The 21,960-nt window shown below is 37.1% G+C and overlaps 1 protein-coding gene across 1 annotated transcript; it reads right to left on the reverse strand.

Annotated features, from left to right (window-relative positions):
* Positions 1-3,481: 3,481 nt before the first annotated feature.
* Positions 3,482-5,941, reverse strand: LOC121431558 (zinc finger protein OZF-like). Its single transcript, XM_041629075.1, has one exon. It carries the CDS (start codon positions 5,801-5,803, stop codon positions 4,151-4,153), a length of 1,653 nt encoding a protein of 550 aa, XP_041485009.1. The 5' UTR covers positions 5,804-5,941; the 3' UTR covers positions 3,482-4,150.
* Positions 5,942-21,960: the final 16,019 nt, after the last annotated feature.

Here is a 21,960-nt window from a genome sequence, read left to right on the forward strand (position 1 = left end):
CCAACAGAAGATTATTGCAAATCGAAGTGGGAGTTCTTTTAAAGTTTAGAACTGAAAACGGGACCATATTCACCTATTTAATCATGGAAAGTATGGGTTTTTGTTACAAAAATGATGCGAGCGCGAAGCGCGAGCTGAAATTTTCTGATATTCCAATCTGAAAAGTGGACATTTTGAGCACGATTTTAGACGAAGAACGAGTTGTGTATCTCAATCTCGCTCGCTGATTTCTGTGTAACATTATAATCTTATTTTATTTTTAGCACATGCGGAATTATTGGGGGGGCAAAATGATATGTTTGCCCCCCAATATTTTCATTGGTGGGGCGATCGCCCCCCCCCCCCTGCCCCCATTCCTTGCATTCATCGCAGCCTCATTATGGCGCTGGCAAAATAAAAAATACAATATCTTTCGCATCCTACCGGGTACCCATTTAGCACCTGGGTCGAGAGTGGCAAAGTGTGGATTAACGCCTTGCCAAAGGACGCTAGACCGCGGTGGGATTCGAACACACGACCCTCTGTTTACAAGGCGAGAGTCAGAACCACTACACCACGGCTCTTCCACGGCTCTTCCACAATGAAGCAAAAATATTTAAATCAAATATCATAATTGGCTGAGTGGTCTATATTAAACAAAAAAAACTAGCACTGTGGAGCTCATCCGGCATCTCGCAACAAAATTTAACACAATTTTCAATTTCAGCCCAGTTGACACTGTAGTGATTTATATTGGTGACAAATTGAGGAAACATAATTGATATTGGTGGCTCTCAGATGGAACCAAAAACATCAAAATCAGTCAAAAAAATAAATAGGAAGCACTTGTGTGAGTTTTGAAAAATATGCAGAAATTAGCATATTTAATGAGTTCCTAAATTCTGACGTTGAAATTTAGTATCCCCACCTAGAACTATCATATAAAGCTAACAAATTTTAAATTGATCAACACATGAAGGAGAAAAAGTATTTTATGTGATTTATGAATAAATTTTGCATGAATTAGCATAAATAATTTTCTAGTCAAAATTTCAATATTCTGTGTGGATGTTTGGTAAACCTCGATCATGAAGCTCTACCAGATGGAAACAAAACAAATCAAAAATGGTCAGCAAATAAAGAATAAGCATTGTTTTGTTTGAAAAATGTGCATAAATGAGCATATTTAATGAATTTCAAAATTCTGTGTAGAAGTTTTGAATCCCCCACCTAGTGCTATCATGAAGCAAACAGAATTGAAATCGGACTTGAAATGGCGAAGAAGTATATAGCATTTTAAAATTGTGGACGGACGAAAGACGCCACGCCATGCTGGCATAAGCTTATCTGGACCTTCGGGCCGGATGAGCTAAAAACTATTCCAACAATCATAAACCTTATCCTCTGCTTCACAATACAAACTGACAATCTATAATAACAAGTTAACTTGTTAAATTATATATAAGATTAGGATTTCAAACATAAAATTCATTCTCCTTTCATTCAAACATAAAATTCATTTTCAGTAAATAAAACAATGAAGATGAAAAAAGGAAGACATAGCATACATTATGTGACAAGCCAACCCAAAACCAACAATAACTTGCCAGGAAAAGTACGTTCTCTGTGAAAAACGAAAAACAAAACAGTACTTTGGTCTCCAAAAAGCAAAAATTGAAAATTGGCATATTTGAAAAAGTCTTTTTTTCCCATACTGTCAAAATTTCAAGTTTCAACCAAGATTAGAAACAATATACGAGTTGCTTAGATAAAAGGTTTTTTTTCAATTGAGATCGCAGTCACCAGTGTGCACATCTCATGCTCGAGTGAACCCTGAACGTCAAACCTTGTTTTCTTCTCTGATTTTTTAAGCTCTTAAAGGGGAATCCAACCCAAATGAAAACTTGTTTTTATAAGAAAAAGAAAAATCAGACAAGTTGATATGTGAAAGTTTTAAAAATATTGGACAAATAACAAGAAAGTTATGATTTTTTTAAAGTTGTAAATATTGGTAATCACTATACCTATCATGCCTATGGAGACTTCAAATTGGCCGCTTATGTGATGTCATAGTGACGTAAGGCAAGGACTACTCTTCCATGTACTTCAATACACATTATGGCTAAAATGTCATTTTCCCCAAGGGTTTTTTTTTCAAATTGTATTTTACTTTCGATATATTTAGATTACTGCCACAGGGGAATGGGTACTTAGGAGAAAACCACAAATCCCTGATAATAGAGTACATGGCCTATGGGAAAGTTGTCCTTGCCCCTTGTCATAATTTACTTACCCAGTTGCCAATTTGATATCTACATGGTATTAGTGATCTTAATTTTAAAGCAGCTATAACTTTCTTATTGCTTGTCCAATTTCTTTCAAACTTTCACCATTCTGTTTAATTCATTTTTCTCCTTCCCAACACAACATTCTATGGCCAGCCAAGGCTGGATTCCCCTTTAATTTCGTCTGTATTCAATCAAGAACTTGTGAGGGTTATCGTTGATCGATTTTGACAAGTTATATATCATTTTTAAGCTCAGAATGTGCTTTTTCAAACTAAATTAAAATCATTTCAGTCAACTCACTGTTGGGGTGGTTGGTCACTTATACTACAAAAAATAATGAAGAAACTGACAATATATGATACGTCAATTTTATTTTTCGATTCAGTTTAGGTCTTCATTACAGTACACCAGCCAATCTGGAGAACCTCTCGGCAGGAATTTCAATTCTTTTAGGTGATCCCCAGGCATTGGTTGATGCTCAATTTCATTCTACTCTTGTAATGTTTCTATTGTATTTTTCATTTTTGTTATCAGGATTCCTGGAAAGGAAATAAACAAATTTCAAAATGTACTGCTGATGTACATCTCACTTTGCTAAAATCTTATCAACATTCCTACATTTGTTTCGAATGCACGCTCTATTATGTCAGTAGCAGCTTTGCTTTCCAGACCATTCAAAGTTTGTACTTGACAAAATAATGCTGAAATGCCTTGATCTCTCTTTAAAGGTCAAGTCCACCCCAACAAAAAGTTCATTTGAATAAAAAGAGAAAAATCCAACAAGCCCAACACTGAAAACTTCATCAAAATCGGATGTAAAATAAGAAATTTATGACATTTTAAAGTTTTGCTTAATTTCATAAAAACATCAATATGCACATCCTGGTCGGTATGCAAATGAGGAGACTGATGACGTCATCCACTCACTATTTCTATGATATTTTATTTTATGAAATATTCTAATCAATTCCTCCCTGAACATGTGGATTTAGCATTGTTTAATATGTCTCAGTCAAGTTGGTCCTTATTGTCAAATCTGTAAAAAAAATGAAATATTGTATATTTCAAACAAGAAAAACAATTAAGACATCATCCTCTGTTTCATTTGCATGTCACTGAATTGTGAATATCACTGTTTTGTGAAAAATAAGTGAAACTTTAAAATGTCCTAACTTTTTTATTTTACATCTGATTTGATAAAATTTTCAGCGTCATACTAGTTTATTTTTCTTTTTTATTCAAATCAACATTTTTCTGGGGTGGACGTGACCTTTGAGTGCCATTATCCGTAGATGACGATTATGGCATAACACAAATCTTTGTTCCTTGCTGTTTGAATCAGCTCCACCTGCTGATCCACACCTCTCTCTCTGTAATCCAGTCATCCAATTCATCTGTTTTCTCCTCTAACCTCTTATCTTCCCCATCAATGCTAAATATTCAGTATTATCTTTTCTAATTATGATGTCCTACAAAACTCATTTGCCTTATTATTATGTCTATAATGAGCTTTCTCACCACACCAGCTCTTCTTAGAGCTAGATAGCCTTGCTATCTGGTAAATGACAATATCAGAAGATTTGTAATGTAAGTTTCTTTGAGACAGACCCTCAGCAATTGCTAGAGTGTATTTTATTCCCCCCCCCCCTGTGCACCTCAGCAATGCCAGTCAAACCCGGCTCCCCACACTTATTTTATACTTCATCCGCAATCTTCACACAACCCGCAAAAACCACCTCAGCAACTTTTCTAGCTCTAACAACCCTTAGGAAGTGTCTGCATTAATTTCTACTGATGCCAGCGATCTCCGACTTTAACGGGGAAAGGATACAAGAGAGAGAGAGAGAGCTATAAATCAATTGTTAGAGATTTCACAGTCACCCCTACAGTGTATTGGTTAACAAAGACAATATTCCTTCATGTGTTCTTAAGTGAAGAGAAAGATCATTCTTGCAACGAAATCTTGTCCAACACTTTGGGCAAGAATAAGGTTTTTCTCCATCACATGTCCTTATATGACAGGTAAGGTCATTCTTACTATGAAATATTTTCTCACAACGAGGGCATGGGTGATTTCTCTCACTAGTATGTGTCATAGTATGAGGCTCAAGATCAACCTTGTTTGAAAACCGTTTCTCACAAAGATAAGACTTCTCTTTCATATGTTTCCTCATATGACAGACAAGATACATTCTTTGTGAAAATCTTTTACTACATTCAGAGCACTGAAAACACTTAATATGTGTTCTTATATGACGGTTCAGACTACTTTTATACGAAAATTCCTTCTCACAATAAGAACAATGATAAGGCTTTTCTTTAGTATGGGCCATTATGTGCCTATTAAGACGAGCTGTGGAAGAAAATGTTTTCTCACAAAGAGAACAAAGATAAGGCTTCTCTTTTGGATGCGTTCTCATGTGATAGATAAGATCTGTCATTTCTGAGAATTCCTTCTCACAATATGAGCAAAGATAAGGTGTTTCTCCATTGTGGGTCATTTGATGGGTTAAAAGAATTTCTATGCTATCAAATGATTCATCGCAATATCCCTCTCCTGACTTTATTCCAGGATGGCTTGTAGGATCGCATTCTCCATTAGGTGACTTCTGGTGTGATATCAACGAATTCTCATCAATAAATTCCTCACTGCAATGTGAACACTGATGCGTCTTCTCATGGCTTGTAGGATCACATTTTCCATTAGGTGACTTCTGGTGTAATATCAAAGAATTCGCATCAATGAATTCCTCACTGCTATGTGAACACTGATGCGTCTTCTCATGGCTTGTAGGATCACATTGTCCATCCGGTAATTTCTGGTGTGATATTAAAGAATTCTCATCAATGAATTCCTCACTGCAATGTGAACACTGATGCGTCTTCTCATGGCTTGTAGGATCACATTGTCCATCCGGTAATTTCTGGTGTGATATTAAAGAATTCTCATCAATGAATTCCTCACTGCTATGTGAACACTGATGCGTCTTCTCATGGCTTGTAGGATCACATTGTCCATCCGGTAATTTCTGGTGTGATATTAAAGAATTCTCATCAATGAATTCCTCACTGCTATGTGAACACTGATGCGTCTTCTCATGGCTTGTAGGGTCACATTGTCCATCCGGTAATTTCTGGTGTGATATTAAAGAATTCTCATCAATGAATTCCTCACTGCTATGTGAACACTGATGCATCTTCTCATGGCTTGTAGGGTCACATTGTCCATCCGGTAATTTCTGGTGTGATATTAAAGAATTCTCATCAATGAATTCCTCACTGCTATGTGAACACTGATGCATCTTCTCATGGCTTGTAGGATCACATTGTCCATCCGGTAATTTCTGGTGTGATATTAAAGAATTCTCATCAATGAATTCCTCACTGCTATATGAACACTGATGCGTCTTCTCATGGCTTGTAGGATCACATTGTCCATCCAGTAATTTCTGGTGTGATATTAAAGAATTCTCATCAATGAATTCCTCACTGCAATGTGAACACTGACGGGTCTTCTCTCTGCTGTACTCTACCATATGTTTCTCATCCTCTTCATATTCAAACTCTGTACCTGTAGTGGAAATAAAGGAAGAATGTCTCTTAAATCAACTATTGACATCATAATGATTTAAAGGGGGCAATATCAATTGCCTGTCTTTTTATGAATAATAATAATAATAATGCCAATTAGACTTATATCACGCCAAATCCACTCTGTAGAGTGTTCAAGGTGCTTTTTAGGAAATTATAAAATGAATTAAGGAGAATTGAAGAGAAATGTTTTACAGTATTGTTTAAAAGTTTCAGAGGTCAAGCACTAGCTGTTTGATGTTTTCAGGGAGGCTATATTCCATAACTTGGAGGATGAGTGAACAAATGATCCTGCCCCCCAGGTTTTGGAAATTTTGGGGGTAACAAGAGAATTGGAAGAGGGAGGAACGTAAGGATCTTGAAGGGGTATAACATTTGATCAGTGAAATGAGGTACTGGGGAGATGAGCCATGGACACAGTGGAAAGTTAACAACAAAGTCCATTCTCATTTCTACAAATGACATTAAAATCTTCTTGATATTCAACTGCATGTACATCATATAATTACATAAAATCAAATGTTAATCAGGTACATTCTTGGTCTGAACAGTTACACCCAATTCGGCCAAAGTTCATTGACCTTTGTCATGTGACCTGAAATGCGCACAGGATGTTCAGTGATACTTGATTACTCTAATGTCCAAGTTTAACAAACTAGACCAATAAATTTTCAAAGTTATGATGGTAATTCAACAGATACCCCCAAATCAGCCAAAGTTCATTGACCCTAAATGACCTTTGACCTTAATCATGAGACCTGAAACTTGCACAAAATGTTCAGTGATGCTTGATTACTATTATGTCCATGTTTCATGAATCAGATCCATAAACTTTCAAAGTTATGATGGGAATTCAACAGATACCCCCAAGTCGGCCAAAGTTCATTGACCCTAAATGACCTTTGACCTTGGTCATGTGACATAAAACTCACGCAGGATGTTCAGTGATAATTGATTAACCTTATGTCCAAGTTTCATGAACTAGGTCCATATATTTTTTAAGTTATGATGACATTTCAAAAACTTAACCTCAGGTTAAGATTTCGATGTTGATTCCTCCAACATGGTCTAAGTTCATTGACCCTAAATGACCTTTGACCTTGGTCATGTGACATGAAACTCTATTAGGATGTTCAGTAATACTTGATTAACCTTATGGCCAAGTTTCATGAACTAGGTCCATATACTTTCTAAGTTATGATGTCATTTCAAAAACTTAACCTCAGGTTAAAATTTGATGTTGACGCCGCCGCCGTCGCCGTCGGAAAAGCGGCGCCTATAGTCTCACTCTGGTAATTTATGGAATTTGTATTACATGACATATTGGTAGCTGCTCGCATGTGACGTCACAAATTTCAAACATTGAAACCTCATTACCAGGGTGACCAGACGTCCCGTATTTCCCGGGATTATCCCGTATTTTGCTCCTTTGTCCCGGCGTCCCGATAAACCCTTCCCGGGACGCCTATTTGTCCCGTATTTAAGAATATTGAACAAAATGTATTAATACATTTAAAAGTGATGAATTTTCATCAAATAACCGACAGATGACGAAGCAGAGATAACAATGAAACTAATTTGGAGATGTAATCGGTGGAACAAATAATATATTATTGAGTTTTCATAACTAGATCTTGTTGTTTCAGCTTTCGTTTTGAGTCTTGTTGTGTATGATATGTTTCATCTAATTTTTAAGTTTGGCAATGTTTTACTTTGAAATTTCATTGTCTAAAACATTTTAGTGTTTCAAAATTCTATAAAATGTATCAAGCACCAAATATCATTATGATTTTGTTAGATGACTGGATTTTTTGTTTGCTTGAAGTTTTGAATTTTTTCCTCTTCCTTTCTTTTGTATCATTCTTTGTTCATCTTTATATCCTTCCTGCTTGACCTTTTTTGTTCCATTTATCTTTATTTCCGATTTTTTTTTTCTTCAAGCTTTCTCTCTCTCTCTGTTCATTTGTCTTTTTTTCCTTCTTTCTGATTTCATTTATTAAATTTCATTTTCTATTTCCTGAGTTCATCTTTCTTTCCTTATCATTTCTTTCCCTTCCTTCCTCCCTTCCTGTTTTCTTCTTTCTTTGTTTCTTTCTTCTAAAGAATGAGGGAAACATTTTTCTTTCTTTTCACCCTTTTTTCTTATTTTCTTTTTCTCCTTTATTTTGTCTTTCACACATTTATTCATCTTCCCTTCCTTCCTTTCTTTTTCTTTCTTTCTTACTTTCTATATTCATTTCAAAGAATGACGGAAACCTTTTCTCTCTCTTTTATTCTTTCTTTCATCCTTCTTTTATTCTAAGTTTCTTTAATTTTTTTCTCTACATTTTCTCCTTCAGATCGTTTTTTCTTTCTTTCTTTTCACAAGTCTAACACTGTGTATCTTTGTTGATCCTTTTTGTCGATTGTCCCGTATTTCATTTTGTGAAATCTGATCACCCTGCTCATTACTCTTTGGCAGATTTTCGCCAAACTTTCATTAATTTGTTTCCCTCATTGCTCTCCTTTGACTAAACGAACTTGACGTCTGGGTAAAACTTGCATTTTTGAAACCATTTACAGATACGTGTATTGCAGCAATTTACTGCAAACATGACCATTTCAAAAGTTCCATAATCTGGCCAAGCAGTTATTGGTATTTTGGATCCTGTAGAATTTGTTGAGGATAATTGTTTATATAGTTCTTGTCTTTTCTTGTTTCAGGGATTTTTAAACCCAAATGGTCACGACGTTTTGGTTGTTATTCAGCATACAGTATCACACAAATAACAAATGAATTATGGTTAAATTATGCAATGAGATGTCCCAGCCAGGATTTAAGAGAGAGTTTGCATACCTAGCTATTGACTTCCTAAATACTGTTTTAAAATTTTAAACCCCTCCCTAGGCCGATTGGAAGAAAAAAAAATCCTAGTGGTAAATAGACAAGTGGCATATTATTTACTGGAGGTTCACACATACACTTACAGGCAAGTTCATTTCATTGTCTCCTTTTGAATATCTTTCCATGGGGACAATTACAAACATCTCCAACAGACGTGAAAAATGATAGTGTTGGTCAAACGATTTAATATTAGGAGTGGGCTATAAATGGGTGATTTTTGGTTTTACTGTGGCAACAGTTTTTTTTTTTTGGTATTCCTTTTACCTCATCTCAACATGAAATGAAAATATTTCTTTGTCTCGGGTTCGAGAAAAAAGTGTGCCGGGCAAAAATCCAAAATGGCCGGCAAAACCCCCCAAAATCACATTTTTTGCCAAAACATCTTCATTTGTTGGTCTTTTTCTCTTGTTTTGGTGTCTATTGATATGTTTTGGGGGCAGGCTATTTGTTTTTCCTAAAGTAAGTACTTTTAAAACATTATTTCTTGAGTTAAAAGATGATTTTACTTAAATTTACCAATTTTTAGAGCCTTTTTAAAGTAAAAAAGTAGGTTTCATCGTCTTGTGGTTCTTGGATATTAGATGATATTTGATGAACAGTGCATGGTAAGCAGCTTCATATAGCTATATTGCTTTTATTACTCTCAATTGAGGTTTACGGATATTTGTGAAATGTATCTTATCAAATAAAAAAAATGTCATTTATCAATAGGGGCAATGTGATATACAGTGCATATCAAAAAAGAGTTTACACTTTGAAAAAGCCCTGGGTATCAAAAAAATATACATGTGGGTAATGTTTTCACATACAATCTTGGGTTTGGGTCTCATCTATCTAATGCAAGTTAAAGTTTTGACAGAATGTCACACTTGAGTGAGCACTGTCCACTTTTGTAAAGCTCGCAGAAATCTGTTTGCGCAGAAATGCTCGTTTTAACGCTTTGTAAAGGGGAAAGGGCGAAATCAAACTTACCCTGCGAAACATTTCTCATCCATTTCCCTAGCACTTTTAGTCAATTTAAATCAAACAAATATATATTCAGGCATTCTGTAACAATTTTGCCACCCAAATTGAAATTTCAACACTTAGTAAGCACAACTTTTACCCTTTTTATGCCAGCTGGATCTGAGGATATAACTGAATCTGAACAAACGTTTATATCAGACATCTCTAGGATTTATTTTTCACTAAGTTTGTATCATTTAAAGTGGAATTACAGTTCATTTTTTTATTTAATACTTGTTTCTCCACAATTTCCCCAAGCTTGAAAATGATTACTAAAATGTATGAAGCCTAAGCAGTTTCGATGGCCTCGGTGTGTGGTGGAGTGGGGCGGGGCGCAATGCACTCTTCGAAGTGTTTTTGGAAAGGAAACAACTTAAAGAAGGTAAAACATATCAAATCAATTTTACTACCTAAATTCATTGTGTTCTTCATGATTAATTTCTACTTTTATTCGCATAACAATTTCAAATTTCTGCGCAAATCATTTTGCACAAACTTTTCAAAAATGGTGCGCGCTCAAGCGGAGATATTTTTCAGCACTTATATCGTCATATGCTTAAAGTGGATCTGTACCAATGTTAAAATGTGGAAAAATCTTCAGGATATTACAAGCCTATAATTTTACAGGTTTTTTTTTCTCAGTGTTAACTTTTTTTATACGCACTGTACAATGAATTCACTGAATACACTGTCAGTGTATATCCATGCATTGACCACCATGACATGTAACAAGGCCTGTATATAAAGTATATAGTGTCATCAAAGTGAGTTTCTGAGGTTTAGAATTTGATTGTGATTTTGACTGCTTGTCAGCTGATGTACATGATCTAATCTAATGTAACATAAATTGCACATAAACATCATATACGTACATGTATGTACATAAAAAATTTAGCCATTTCTACTTCATTTGGAATTTTTTTTTTAAGTGCACCTACATCGGTTGAAAAATCGGTCTCGCTTCAACATTGGACTGCAGTAAACATGGATTTGTTCTGAGTTCAGTAATCAAACAAGGAAGGACGATTCTTCACCCAGTTAGGAAGGACAGTAGCTGAGTTAGTGAGTACCATATGTGAGTAAACAGTCGTGATTGATGACGCTATAACATAGACTATTTCGTTCTGTATTGGAATACATCCATAGCCTGCTTCTTGAGACTTGAATTAGACTAGATGAGCAAAGTTGAGACAAAAGGAAATGAAAATTACTATTCATAACATGGTAATGGAATGAAACTGGCTTGCTAATGAGATGAATGCAGTCAACCCTAGAGTTTCAATATGGAATCTAAGCTAGATCTTATATTACAAACGGGAATGTAGATGAAGTTGAGCATCCTAGTGAAATGAAGTAAAAATGATAAGCACATTCCTGAAGATGAACAAAGCAGTGAAAAGGGTGTTTTAGTCTTGGAAAAGATCTGAATAAAATGAAGGCCAGGGCCGTAACTCGTAGTTGTAAGGTGCTGGAAAAACAGATCAATTTTGAGGTAGATCTCTCAGAGACAGAGATCTAATGAGGCCAGGATTAATTAACAATCAGCCTACACAACAACAGGAATAGAATAAAGTAGGAGAAAATTAAACACACAATAGAGAGTTAACAGTAGATCTGAAACTCGGGAGGCTTGAATAAACTGTGGAAAATCAATAGAGAAGTTCATGATAATAGACAAGAAGGAATACCACATGATACTGCAAGTAGTACAAGGTTGGATGAGTTGCAACAATCTCAAGTACATGATTCTGAGGAATACTCAAGATTCTAAGACTTTGTCATATTAAAGTGCAGAAGTTCATGAAGGCTAAGATGTAGATGTAAGACTTGCACAGGTTAACTTTTATCTGCAAGATGGATGAGGTGAGACAGGGTGCTGATTTGCACAAACTACAAGATCCAGTAATGTTGCAAGCAGGTCAAACTGCAAAGTCCAGGCTTGTTCATGGAAGATGATACACTCTAAAAAATGAAGTGCTAATTCAGCTCTTAAAGAGCGTGTATAGTGACTGCACTTCAGAGTGCTGATTTTCCTCGTTCAAATTTGAACTAGACAAAACAGCACTCCGAAGTGCAGTCACTATACACGCTCTTTAAGAGCTGAATTAGCACTTCATTTTTTAGAGTGTAGCCAGTCTCGAACAAGCGAAGAGGAATATATAGCTTATGCCATGGATAGGAGACAGCCACCTTCAGCTCCATATCATGCTGCTCCAGGTACAAGAATGATGAACAGTGCATCAATGACGTACTTTTTTTAACAGAACCAGTTGATGAGGATGCTTGTTGATTGTAACATGAAGGCTGCTTTGCCTCCTCAGCGCATGAAGCCCTTCAACAGAGGCGGATCCAGCCTTCGCTAATGGGGGGGGGGGGGCGGAATTTGTTTTCAGCCATATTTTCCAGTCACAGTCACTTTTTTGCTTTATTCTTATAGATCAACATAAATATATTACAATCTCATGACCCATATTTAAATACTAAGGACGCGAAGAGAATTTTCTTTTAAAATATCATTTGTCCTAAAATTTTGGGCAAAAATGTCAGTGATCCTGAGCAGATGTGTATGCAACTAAGAATTTACTGAAAGCGCGACACACGAGCAGATTTTTTTGAATAAACGTTTTGATCTGATCGAAAAATTACCTGTTAAAGGACTGCTTGTAGTTAGACATGAAGACGTTACATATTTCAATGATCAAATAATGCGAGCGCAAAGCGGGAGCTGCCATTTTTTACAATTCTACCAAAAGAATGAAAATTCCAAGCACTTTTTGTAATCAAGAACAGGATAGGAAGGTTTTATAACTAAACAATTGGTGCGAGCGAAGCGCGAGCGGAACAATTCTAGATTTAGACCTTACTGAAAACGGGTCACTCAATTCATGTTTTGTAAATCATGAAAAGGATATAATTGGGGATCTTCCTACCTACATTAATAAAGCGAGTGCAAATCGCGAGCTGACAATTTTTTATATTCTGATCTGAAATTGGATGATTTAATTAGAGAAACAAGCTGCTTATCTGAACATGCGCACGTGTGTTTCAGATTTAGACCTAGAACCTTGGCATTCTGAATGCATTTCTATCATGAAAATAGATAAAGCGAGCGCGAAGTGTGAGCTTAAGATATTTGATATTCCGATTTTAAAGAGGGTTAATTAATTTAAGCCTTTTATAAAGCACTTTTTTAATCATATAGAGCTGATATTTTCTATTCTTATTGCTTTGAGTTTTGACATAGGACCGGGATATGCTAAGGACATTTTGTCATCATACGAAAATGATGAATTCCTGTTCCTCTTCCTTAGCGCGAGATGAAACTTTTGAAACTTGAAACTTTTCGATATTCCATAATTAAAAAAGGACAATTATTGAATTAATATCTTATTGACCAGCTTATTGTTATGTGTTATCATTATGGCCTGAAAACATTTTAAGCACTTTTGTAATTATCAATCCTTATGAGTAGGATGCATGAGTTGATATATTCTAACAAATAAGGCGAGCGCAAGTATCGAACCTAAATTTTTGATAAACTGTCATGAAATGGGAACTTAAAATTGTTAAAGAAAGTAGGTACCTGACAAATCAAATTTTCCGAGCGCACAGCGTGAACAGAAAATATTTATATTCAGACCGTGAAACTGGAATGCAAGGCACTTTAAAACTCAATTTGTAAATCAAACAAAATAATGAAAGTTCGATTTTAGGGCTAAAATATGTTTTTGTATATTGCAAGTTATGCAAATCACCCGATAGGCAATGGGAGCGTAGAGCGCGACCGAAAATTTTATTTAGTGACATGTTTTTTTCCCCAAGTCTTCCCTTTATCTAAATCTTTTTACTCGTCTTATTCCTCTTACTTTTCCTCTTTTTCTCTCCTCCCTTTCCCTTCTTTTTCTTCCTTTTTTCTTTTCCCCTTTTTTTGGCTCCAGCAATAAGGGGGGGGGGGGGCTGGCCCTCGCCCCTGGATCCCCTATGCAATACTAGGCAATACTCCATTTCTGTTAAAATTAACTAATCACGAACATAATCAAGTCCTTGCACTCTCCCAGATAATCCACCTTCCCCCAAGGAGAAGTGACCTTCATAAGGCCTGGCAGAGAAAGAGAGAGAGAGAGGGTGATTTTTTAAACTTATTATTTCGGCAATTATGGGTCATTTTGCATCGTTCAAAATTTCATGTCGATCTTCATCTAAATTCCGAATCGTTTTTAGATATGCTAATGTCCTAAAACAAATAAAATACAAATTCATTCTTTCAAGATTAATGTCAGCCAAGAAGCTCTGAAGAGTTTGTTTATACTATTACGTAACAAGTACAGCTGCAATCCCACTCCATGCTGTTCATCAGCCTGTTGTGGTGGCAGGCATCGGTGTTATCGGCTCTTATTAGCAGCAGCAGTCACTATCGACCCCACCCCAGTTTAAACGCGAGAAATGCAACTTTCCAAAAAAACTGAAATTGGGGTGTCAATACCCCACTTGAGATCCCAGATGCCTATTGACGTGGGACGTAGTCTGTGAACAGCTATACACACGCATCACATGGCGGATGTATTGTTGAATAGGTTTGAGTCGATCGACCTGATTTATTGGTCTAAAATTTTGCGCGCGAAGCAGAATGAGAGGGGAACGCTGGGCCTGGGCTAGGTTTGCTGTGCCGGATGCGACTGATACAGCTGACGTCAAGGGAAGGTTACCACATCGTTTTCTCTGAATATTTTTAGCTTTTCATTTTCCTTTTTGGAACGTGTGTAATTGTAGACGTGGACTTCAATATATGTGCATGTGACAAGCAACATGGATGCGCATTTAAGGAAACGAAAATCCCAGGATGGAAGTGATTTCTCAAAGTCAGGAGAGGGAATTATGATACCGGTACTGACAATGAGAGTGACGGTGTCAATGCCAATACAGAGCAACAGGATCGCCCAACTACATCTACTAGGCCTAGTAGTACTGACACTGCTACGAGCGGTCCTTCAAGTTCTTCATCGACTTCTTCGTTGTCGTTCTACAGCTCAACTAAAAAGAAAAAATACGAAACTAAGTTTTCTGATGGATGGCTTCAAAACCCCCTTTTTTCAGAATGGCTTGAAAAGAGGAAAGAGCAAGGCAGTGGTAAGTTTGTGCCTTACTGTAAGCTGTGCAGAGTAAACTGTAGTTTAAGGAAAACAGCTTTGATTAGACACTTGGATAGTAAAGGACATCAACAAGTTGTAAAAATGAATGATGATCTAAAAAAAAACACAATCAGGAATCCATCATTTCTTCCAGTCGTCCTTATCATCAACTGCTAAAATGGAAATAAAGATCTGTAGTTTCATTGCTGAACATAATCTCTCTTTCCATTTCCGATGACCTCCTGGCATTTTTGAAGAGTTTGTTCCCATCTGATGAGACATTAAAACGTGTAACACTTGGTAAGCAGAAAGCTACCAATATGGTGAGGCAGGTACTTGGGTTCTACTATATGAAAGAAGGAATTGCAAAATTGAGGACACACAAGTTCTCTTTAATCATAGATGAAACGACAGATAAATCAACTACAAGTCAAATGGCAATTCTATTTTGATCATGAGACATTCCAGATGGCTACGGTATTCATAGATCTTGTAGACTTAAAAGATGGTAAGGCTAACTCTATTTATAATGCAGTGATTGAATCCTTGCATGAAAAAGGCATCCCGATGGACAATGTGATCCCCTTCTGCGCGGATACGTGTAATGTAATGTTCGGTGCCCACCATTCTGTAAGCCAGTTACTAAGAAGTAAGCACCCCTGGATTCTTCCTATCAAATGTTCATGTCATCTCATACACCTATGTGCATCACATGCCTGCTTGAAGTTGCCAAAATCCCTCGAAGATTTGTGTCGGAACATATACTCACATTTCCGTTTAAGTTCTCAGAGATGCGATGCACTGAGAGAGTTTCAGGAGTTTTTTTACCTTGATCCTCATAACATGTTGAGAGCTGGCCAGACAAGATGGCTTTCAATGAAGATGTGCGTAGACAGGATTTTGGAGCAATATGATGCATTAAAGGTCTATTTCCAAGGTCGATCACTAGAAGACCCAACACACACAAATGACTCGATTACCAATAGTCTGAACAATATGTTTACGTTAGCCTATCTTGAGTTCATGTCTTATAATCTTGGCAGATTGACATCTTTTAACAAACTTTTTCAGAGTGAAGTTCCTCTGCTCCAACACACACAAATGACTCGATTACCAATAGTCTGAACAATATGTTTACGTTAGCCTATCTTGAGTTCATGTCTTATAATCTTGGCAGATTGACATCTTTTAACAAACTTTTTCAGAGTGAAGTTCCTCTGCTCCATGTTCTTAAACATGAAGTCACACAGTTGCATGTTGGTTTTTCTTCAGATTTTATGGAGCTGACATACGTCCGAGGTATTGATCCCCTGAAGCTGGGTGTAAATGCTGACGAACATCATGTTCCAATAGAAAAAGTGTACATTGGCATAAAGGCCTCAAGCACTTTAGGCAACATTACTTCTAATATTGGAACAACCCACCAAGACGTTAAACTGTTCCAGAATCATTGCAAACAGTTCCTGCAAGAGTGTGTCATACAGATCCAGAAGAGATTTAGTAACATTGAGGAACTCGATTTCCTTTCATGTCTAGACCCAACAGTGGCCTACAATGTGGCTGAACCATCCCTTGCTCCATTGTTCCAGAAGCTTCCGTACCTGGAGAAGGTGGCATCAGTTCAAGATGTAGATGATGAATGGAGAAAGCACTCCATCAACCCAGCTCTGAATGCTAGGATGTCTCCACATGAATATTGGAGAGAAGTTTTCACAAAGAAGGATCCTCAAGGAGAACAAGTGAACCCCAACCTCACCAAAGTGATAAGTGTTTTGTTTTCCTTCCCATTTTCCAATTCTTCTGTGGAAAGAATCTTCAGTCAACTAAAACTCATTAAAAATGACCACAGGACAAGACTGAAGCAAGAAAGTTTGCTTGCACTTTTACTCACCAAACTAACCAGAAGAAAGGGACCCAGCAAGCTGCCAAGTTGAATCCCTGCAAAGAGATGCTGCAGCTTCATTCCAGGATGAAGGCAAATGCAGATGACACAGAAGCTTGCGAACTCAGAAAAAAATTAATCTCCCAGGCGTTCCAGTAAGTGGTAAGTAAAAACTTTGTACGATATTAATGGTAATACAAAATCAAGTTCTGTTTCAAATACATTAATGAATGATGAATCTATTTAACAAAGTTCATGCATTTATTTCATTGCAACACTCACTAGTACGTTAATTGGTTCTATATAGCGCCACGTTTGTTTTTAAAAAGCACATTTCAAATTTCAGGAAATAGTGCCGAATTACAGGAAATTTGAGAGCTCATTTCAGGAAGTAAAAGTTTAAGTTGTGGAAACACTGGGATAAGACATATGATTCACGAGAATCAACAACCAAGGGCAGCATATGGCGGGCCCGTGTACCCGAAGCGGCTAGGGCACGATGTGTGGTGTGGACACGTAAGAATGGACAATGAAAAATGTTCGGTAGACCGGATGGGGAGAATGTGTGCCGCCAGCAAGCGGGCCTGTGTACCCGAAGCGGCTAGGGCACGATGCGTGGCGAAGACACTGAAGAATGAACGATGCAAAAGGTTCTGTAGACCGGATGAGATGGAGAAAGGTTACATGGAAAAGGTACCTGTGGAGGAAAGAGATAGAGATGATGGTACACTGTGGTTCCTCCCTCACCATGGTGTCACTCATCCTCACAAGAAAAGGCTGAGAGTCGTATTTGATTGCTCGGCAGAATATGGAGGTTTCTGTATAAATTGGGAGCTGCTACAGGGGCCGGATTTAATTAACCAACTGTTTGGCATGTTAACTAGATTCAGACAGGACAGGGTAGCACTCATGGCAGATATAGAAGGGATGTTCTCGCAGATTCGAGTACCGAATAATGACAGGGATCTCATGCGATTTCTGTGGTGGGACCAGGGTGATATTCAGGATGAAAGTTCATGTGTTCGGCGCTGTGTCCTCACCATCATGTGCCAATTATTCATTGAAAAGAGCGGCAGTGGACCAAGCAGACAGATTCCCTGAAGAAGTTGTAAGAACAGTACATCAGAATTTTTATGTAGATGACTGCCTGGGCTGTACCTCCAGTGTAGAAGAAGCCATTCAGCTGATGTCTGACCTAACACAAGTATGCCGAGGTGGAGGATTCCATTTGACTAAGTGGATTTGTAACCAACAAGAAGTGCTGGAATCGGTCCCATCAAGGGAAAGAGCGAAGAGCATCAGAGGGCTGGATCTGGATATTAAGAATAATGTGACAGAAAGAGCTCTTGGAATTAAGTGGTCCACTGATGACGACACCATAGGTATGAAGGTCGACCTGAAGGATAGACCTTGCACAAGAAGAGGCATTTTATCCAAAGTTAGCTCGGTATACGATTCTATAGGATGTGCGTTTCCAGTGATATTGCCAGCAAAGCAGTTGCTCCAAGTACTGTGCCGATCTCAGCTAGGTTGGGACGAAGAGATCCCATTAGACATGTCTAAGAAGTGGCAGAAGTGGAAGGCGGAGTTACCCATGCTCTCGCAATTTTAGATGCTGTAAGCCTAGCAGTTTTGATGCAGAAGCAGTGACTTTACACCATTTTTGTGATACTAGTGAGAAAGGGTATGGGACAGTCTCCTATCTAAGATGGCAAAGAGAAGACGAGTTTTAGATGAGCTTGGTAACAAGCAAAGCAAGGGTAGCACCACTATAGGAAGTCTCTATCCCAAGAATGGAACTCGCAGCAGCGACTCTAGAAGTCAGGATTAATCACATGATCGGGGAAGAGCTACAATTTCCCATAGACCAAACATATTTCTGGACAGATAGTATATCAGTCTTAGGATATGTAACCAATCAAACAGCCAGATTTAAGACATTCGTCGCTAATAGAGTGGCAGTAATAAGGGACGGATCAGAACCACATCAATGGCGTTATTTGGGGTCATCAATGAATCCCGCCGACAGCTGTTCAAGAGGAGTCGAGGTTAGCAAGTTCCTTCAATGGAAAGCCTGGAAGGATTGACCAGAATTCCTGAAGAATCCAGACAATGAATGGATGAAGAAGCGTGAAGTGTTACCCGATGACATTACAGTGGAGCTGGAAGTTAAAGAAACATGCTTAGCAACAGAAGCAAACCAAGAATGTAATAATCCAACAAGAGAACTGGTGAACTCAGATTGGATCAGACAAAAAAGGGCAGTGTGCTGGTTCAGGAGATTATGGAGCAAAAGATGGCAAATCTACCTTCTGATCGAGTCAAACCTGATGAACCTCCATTTACCACAGTTGGAATAGACTACTTCGGTCCTTTCGAGGTAAAGAGAGGGCAATCTTTAGTTAAAACATATGGAGTGATGTTCACATGACAGCTGACAGTCTAAAGCTAAGAGTCTAACCACAGACTGGTGCATCACAGCCATCAGGAGGTTTATTGCCAGGCGGGGAACAGTAAAAAATATGAGGTCTGATAATGGAACAAATCAGATAGGAGTACAGAGAGAGCTTAAACGGGAAATCGATAACTGGAATCAAGTACAGATCAGCGACACTCTGTTGCAACGTAACATTCAGTGGACCTTTAATCCTCCAGGTGGTTCTCATCATAGTGGTGTTTGGGAGCACCAAATTCATACTGTCAGACAGTTGCTATTCAATCTGGTTAGGCAGCAAAGACTTGATGACAAAGGTTTACACACCTTGCTGTGTGAAGCTGAAGGTATCAGTAATGGAAGGCCTTTGACAAAGGCCTCAAATGACCCAAATGACTTGGAAGCATTAACGCCTAACCATTTGCTCCTGATGAAGTCTCAACCTGTACTACCTCCGACGCTTACAAGAGAGACTGATACTTACGCTAGAAGGAGATGGAGGCAGGTGCAATACTTGTCAGACATATTCTAGTGCAGATGGATGAAATAATATCTACCCCAACTACAGCAGAGGCAGAAGTGGGTGGAGCCTCAACGCAGCCTTCAAGTAGGTAACTTGGTGCTTGTTGTAGATCAGACCTTACCACAATACTCTTGGTTATTGGGACGTGTATGTGGATGATGGGGCTTAGTTCGCAGAGCCTAGGTGAAAACAAAGTTGGGTGTCTACTTAAGGCCAATTAGCGGGCTGTGTTTCATCTTAGGAGACATATAAATGGATAGTTATTGGGCGTTGATAATTTAACAGATACAGGATTAGTTTTATATGAATTTGATGTGGTGTGAGCCTAGCCCCCGCCACAATTTGTTTCATCATTTCAATAAGCAACACTTTGATATGTGAATGCCTTTAATAACAACCAGCAAGAAATATTTTGATGTTTTTCTTGAAGTGATCTATTTCTGCTTAAAGTGGTGCGAGCCTAGCGCCACCAAAAAATTTGTAAGCATTTCAGTTACTTCAGTGAAATAAAATGCAGCACATTAATGTTAGACTTTGCCCTTTATGTGGTATGATATACAAGACATGTATACCAACGAAAGACAACATTCTCTTTTATTGAGTACAAACAGTTTTTTTTATAACTTTCACAATATTTCAGGGATGTGAGAATTCTGAACTTTTTTCATATTCAGAAGTCTTAAATTTACCACCAAATTTCATTTCGGAACCTCGTTTTGCAAATTGCATGCTTAGAAATGATTGTTTGTGTTTGTCTTGAAATATTTTCACACTGGTTCTCACACCTCTGCATATCTGCACTTTATGCATGTAAAAGTGTTTTTATATTTAAACGTAGTTAAAATCTTGGCAAAATTAGCTTGGAGAAATCATTATCACCAGCACAGTTTTTACTTGTGAAGTTTTTGTTTATTTATCTCCGCAAGTGTTTAAAGCAATTAGCTTCTAGATGTGGTTGATATGTTTACATTAATTTTGCTAGTAGTTTTAGTTTAGTGAATTAGATTTATGCGATTATTTCATCTTCATGTGTTATAGTGGCAACTCAAATTAATGAGGTCTTTAAAACTACCTCCCATTTTTGGCAAAATTTTGGTGCTAACATGTACTATACATGTATTTCAACACAAGAGTTAAAACTGTGGATTCATCATTCTTGTGTTTATGGGAGTGTTGTTTATTAAACCTCTTTAAACTGAGTTTCTGTTGAATGTTTTGTTTCTTGATCAATGATTTGTTAGTATTCAGGGGCATAGTGAGTAAAGTAATTTTAACAAACTTGTTTTTATGAAAATTAAGGGGCCAGAATTTTTTTTTCAAATATTTTATTTCTTCCTCTTAATATGATTTTACAATTTCAACTATCACAAAACAAGACAGTCACAAATAAAGTACATGTATTGCATATAGAAAACAAAACAAATAAGAGCATATAAAATTCATATCAAAATTATCTCAAAACAAGACAACTACAATTTCTTCAAGACATTAACACGCAAATGTTTTTATGTCAAATGTTAAGACTTTTTTTTAAGTGCATAATATAAGAAAAACAAAACCCATAAAAGTACATAATATAGAACAAAACTACCTCAATATTAATATCATGTCAATATCAAAGTTATGTCAAATCAAATAAACTTCTTTTTTTTCATGAAACTCTGATTTAAGAAGAAGGTTATACATGTATACCCCCCAAAACACATCCACACACACACACACACACACATGCAAACCCTCACGCACACATATCATACAACAGGTAGCACATCTGTTCCGGTCTGTCGATCTGTAACTTGTATCATTAAAAAAATAAATGGATAAAATAAAATAGAGTATCAATAAATGAAAAGTCAAAGAAATGCACCAATTTGTTCCCATTTTCTTAAGTGTACTCCCAAATTCCGTTTTCTTGGCTATATTATACTCTTCGTTTCTGTAAACTTTAAACATATCTGTTGTTTTTTAGTGACGGAAGATCACCCTTTTCTCTAGAATTGAAAATTATGTTTTAGCAAAAAGATTATAGTTTATTGCATGTATTCTCACACATTTACCAGATAAACCAATGAAAATTGTTTTCCAATCATCAATCCTAACTTCCTTTAAATGAAGCTTTTTGAAGACCTCCTTCCATAACTGTTTAACCTTTAAACAATCTAAAAATAAATGTTGGTATGTTTTGACCTGTTGTTTACAAAAAGAACAAAAATTGTCTGACTTAAAACCAAATTGGAAATCTTCT

This window comes from Lytechinus variegatus, chromosome 18 (assembly GCF_018143015.1).
Source record: "Lytechinus variegatus isolate NC3 chromosome 18, Lvar_3.0, whole genome shotgun sequence".
NCBI classification, from domain to species: Eukaryota; Metazoa; Echinodermata; class Echinoidea; order Temnopleuroida; family Toxopneustidae; genus Lytechinus; species Lytechinus variegatus.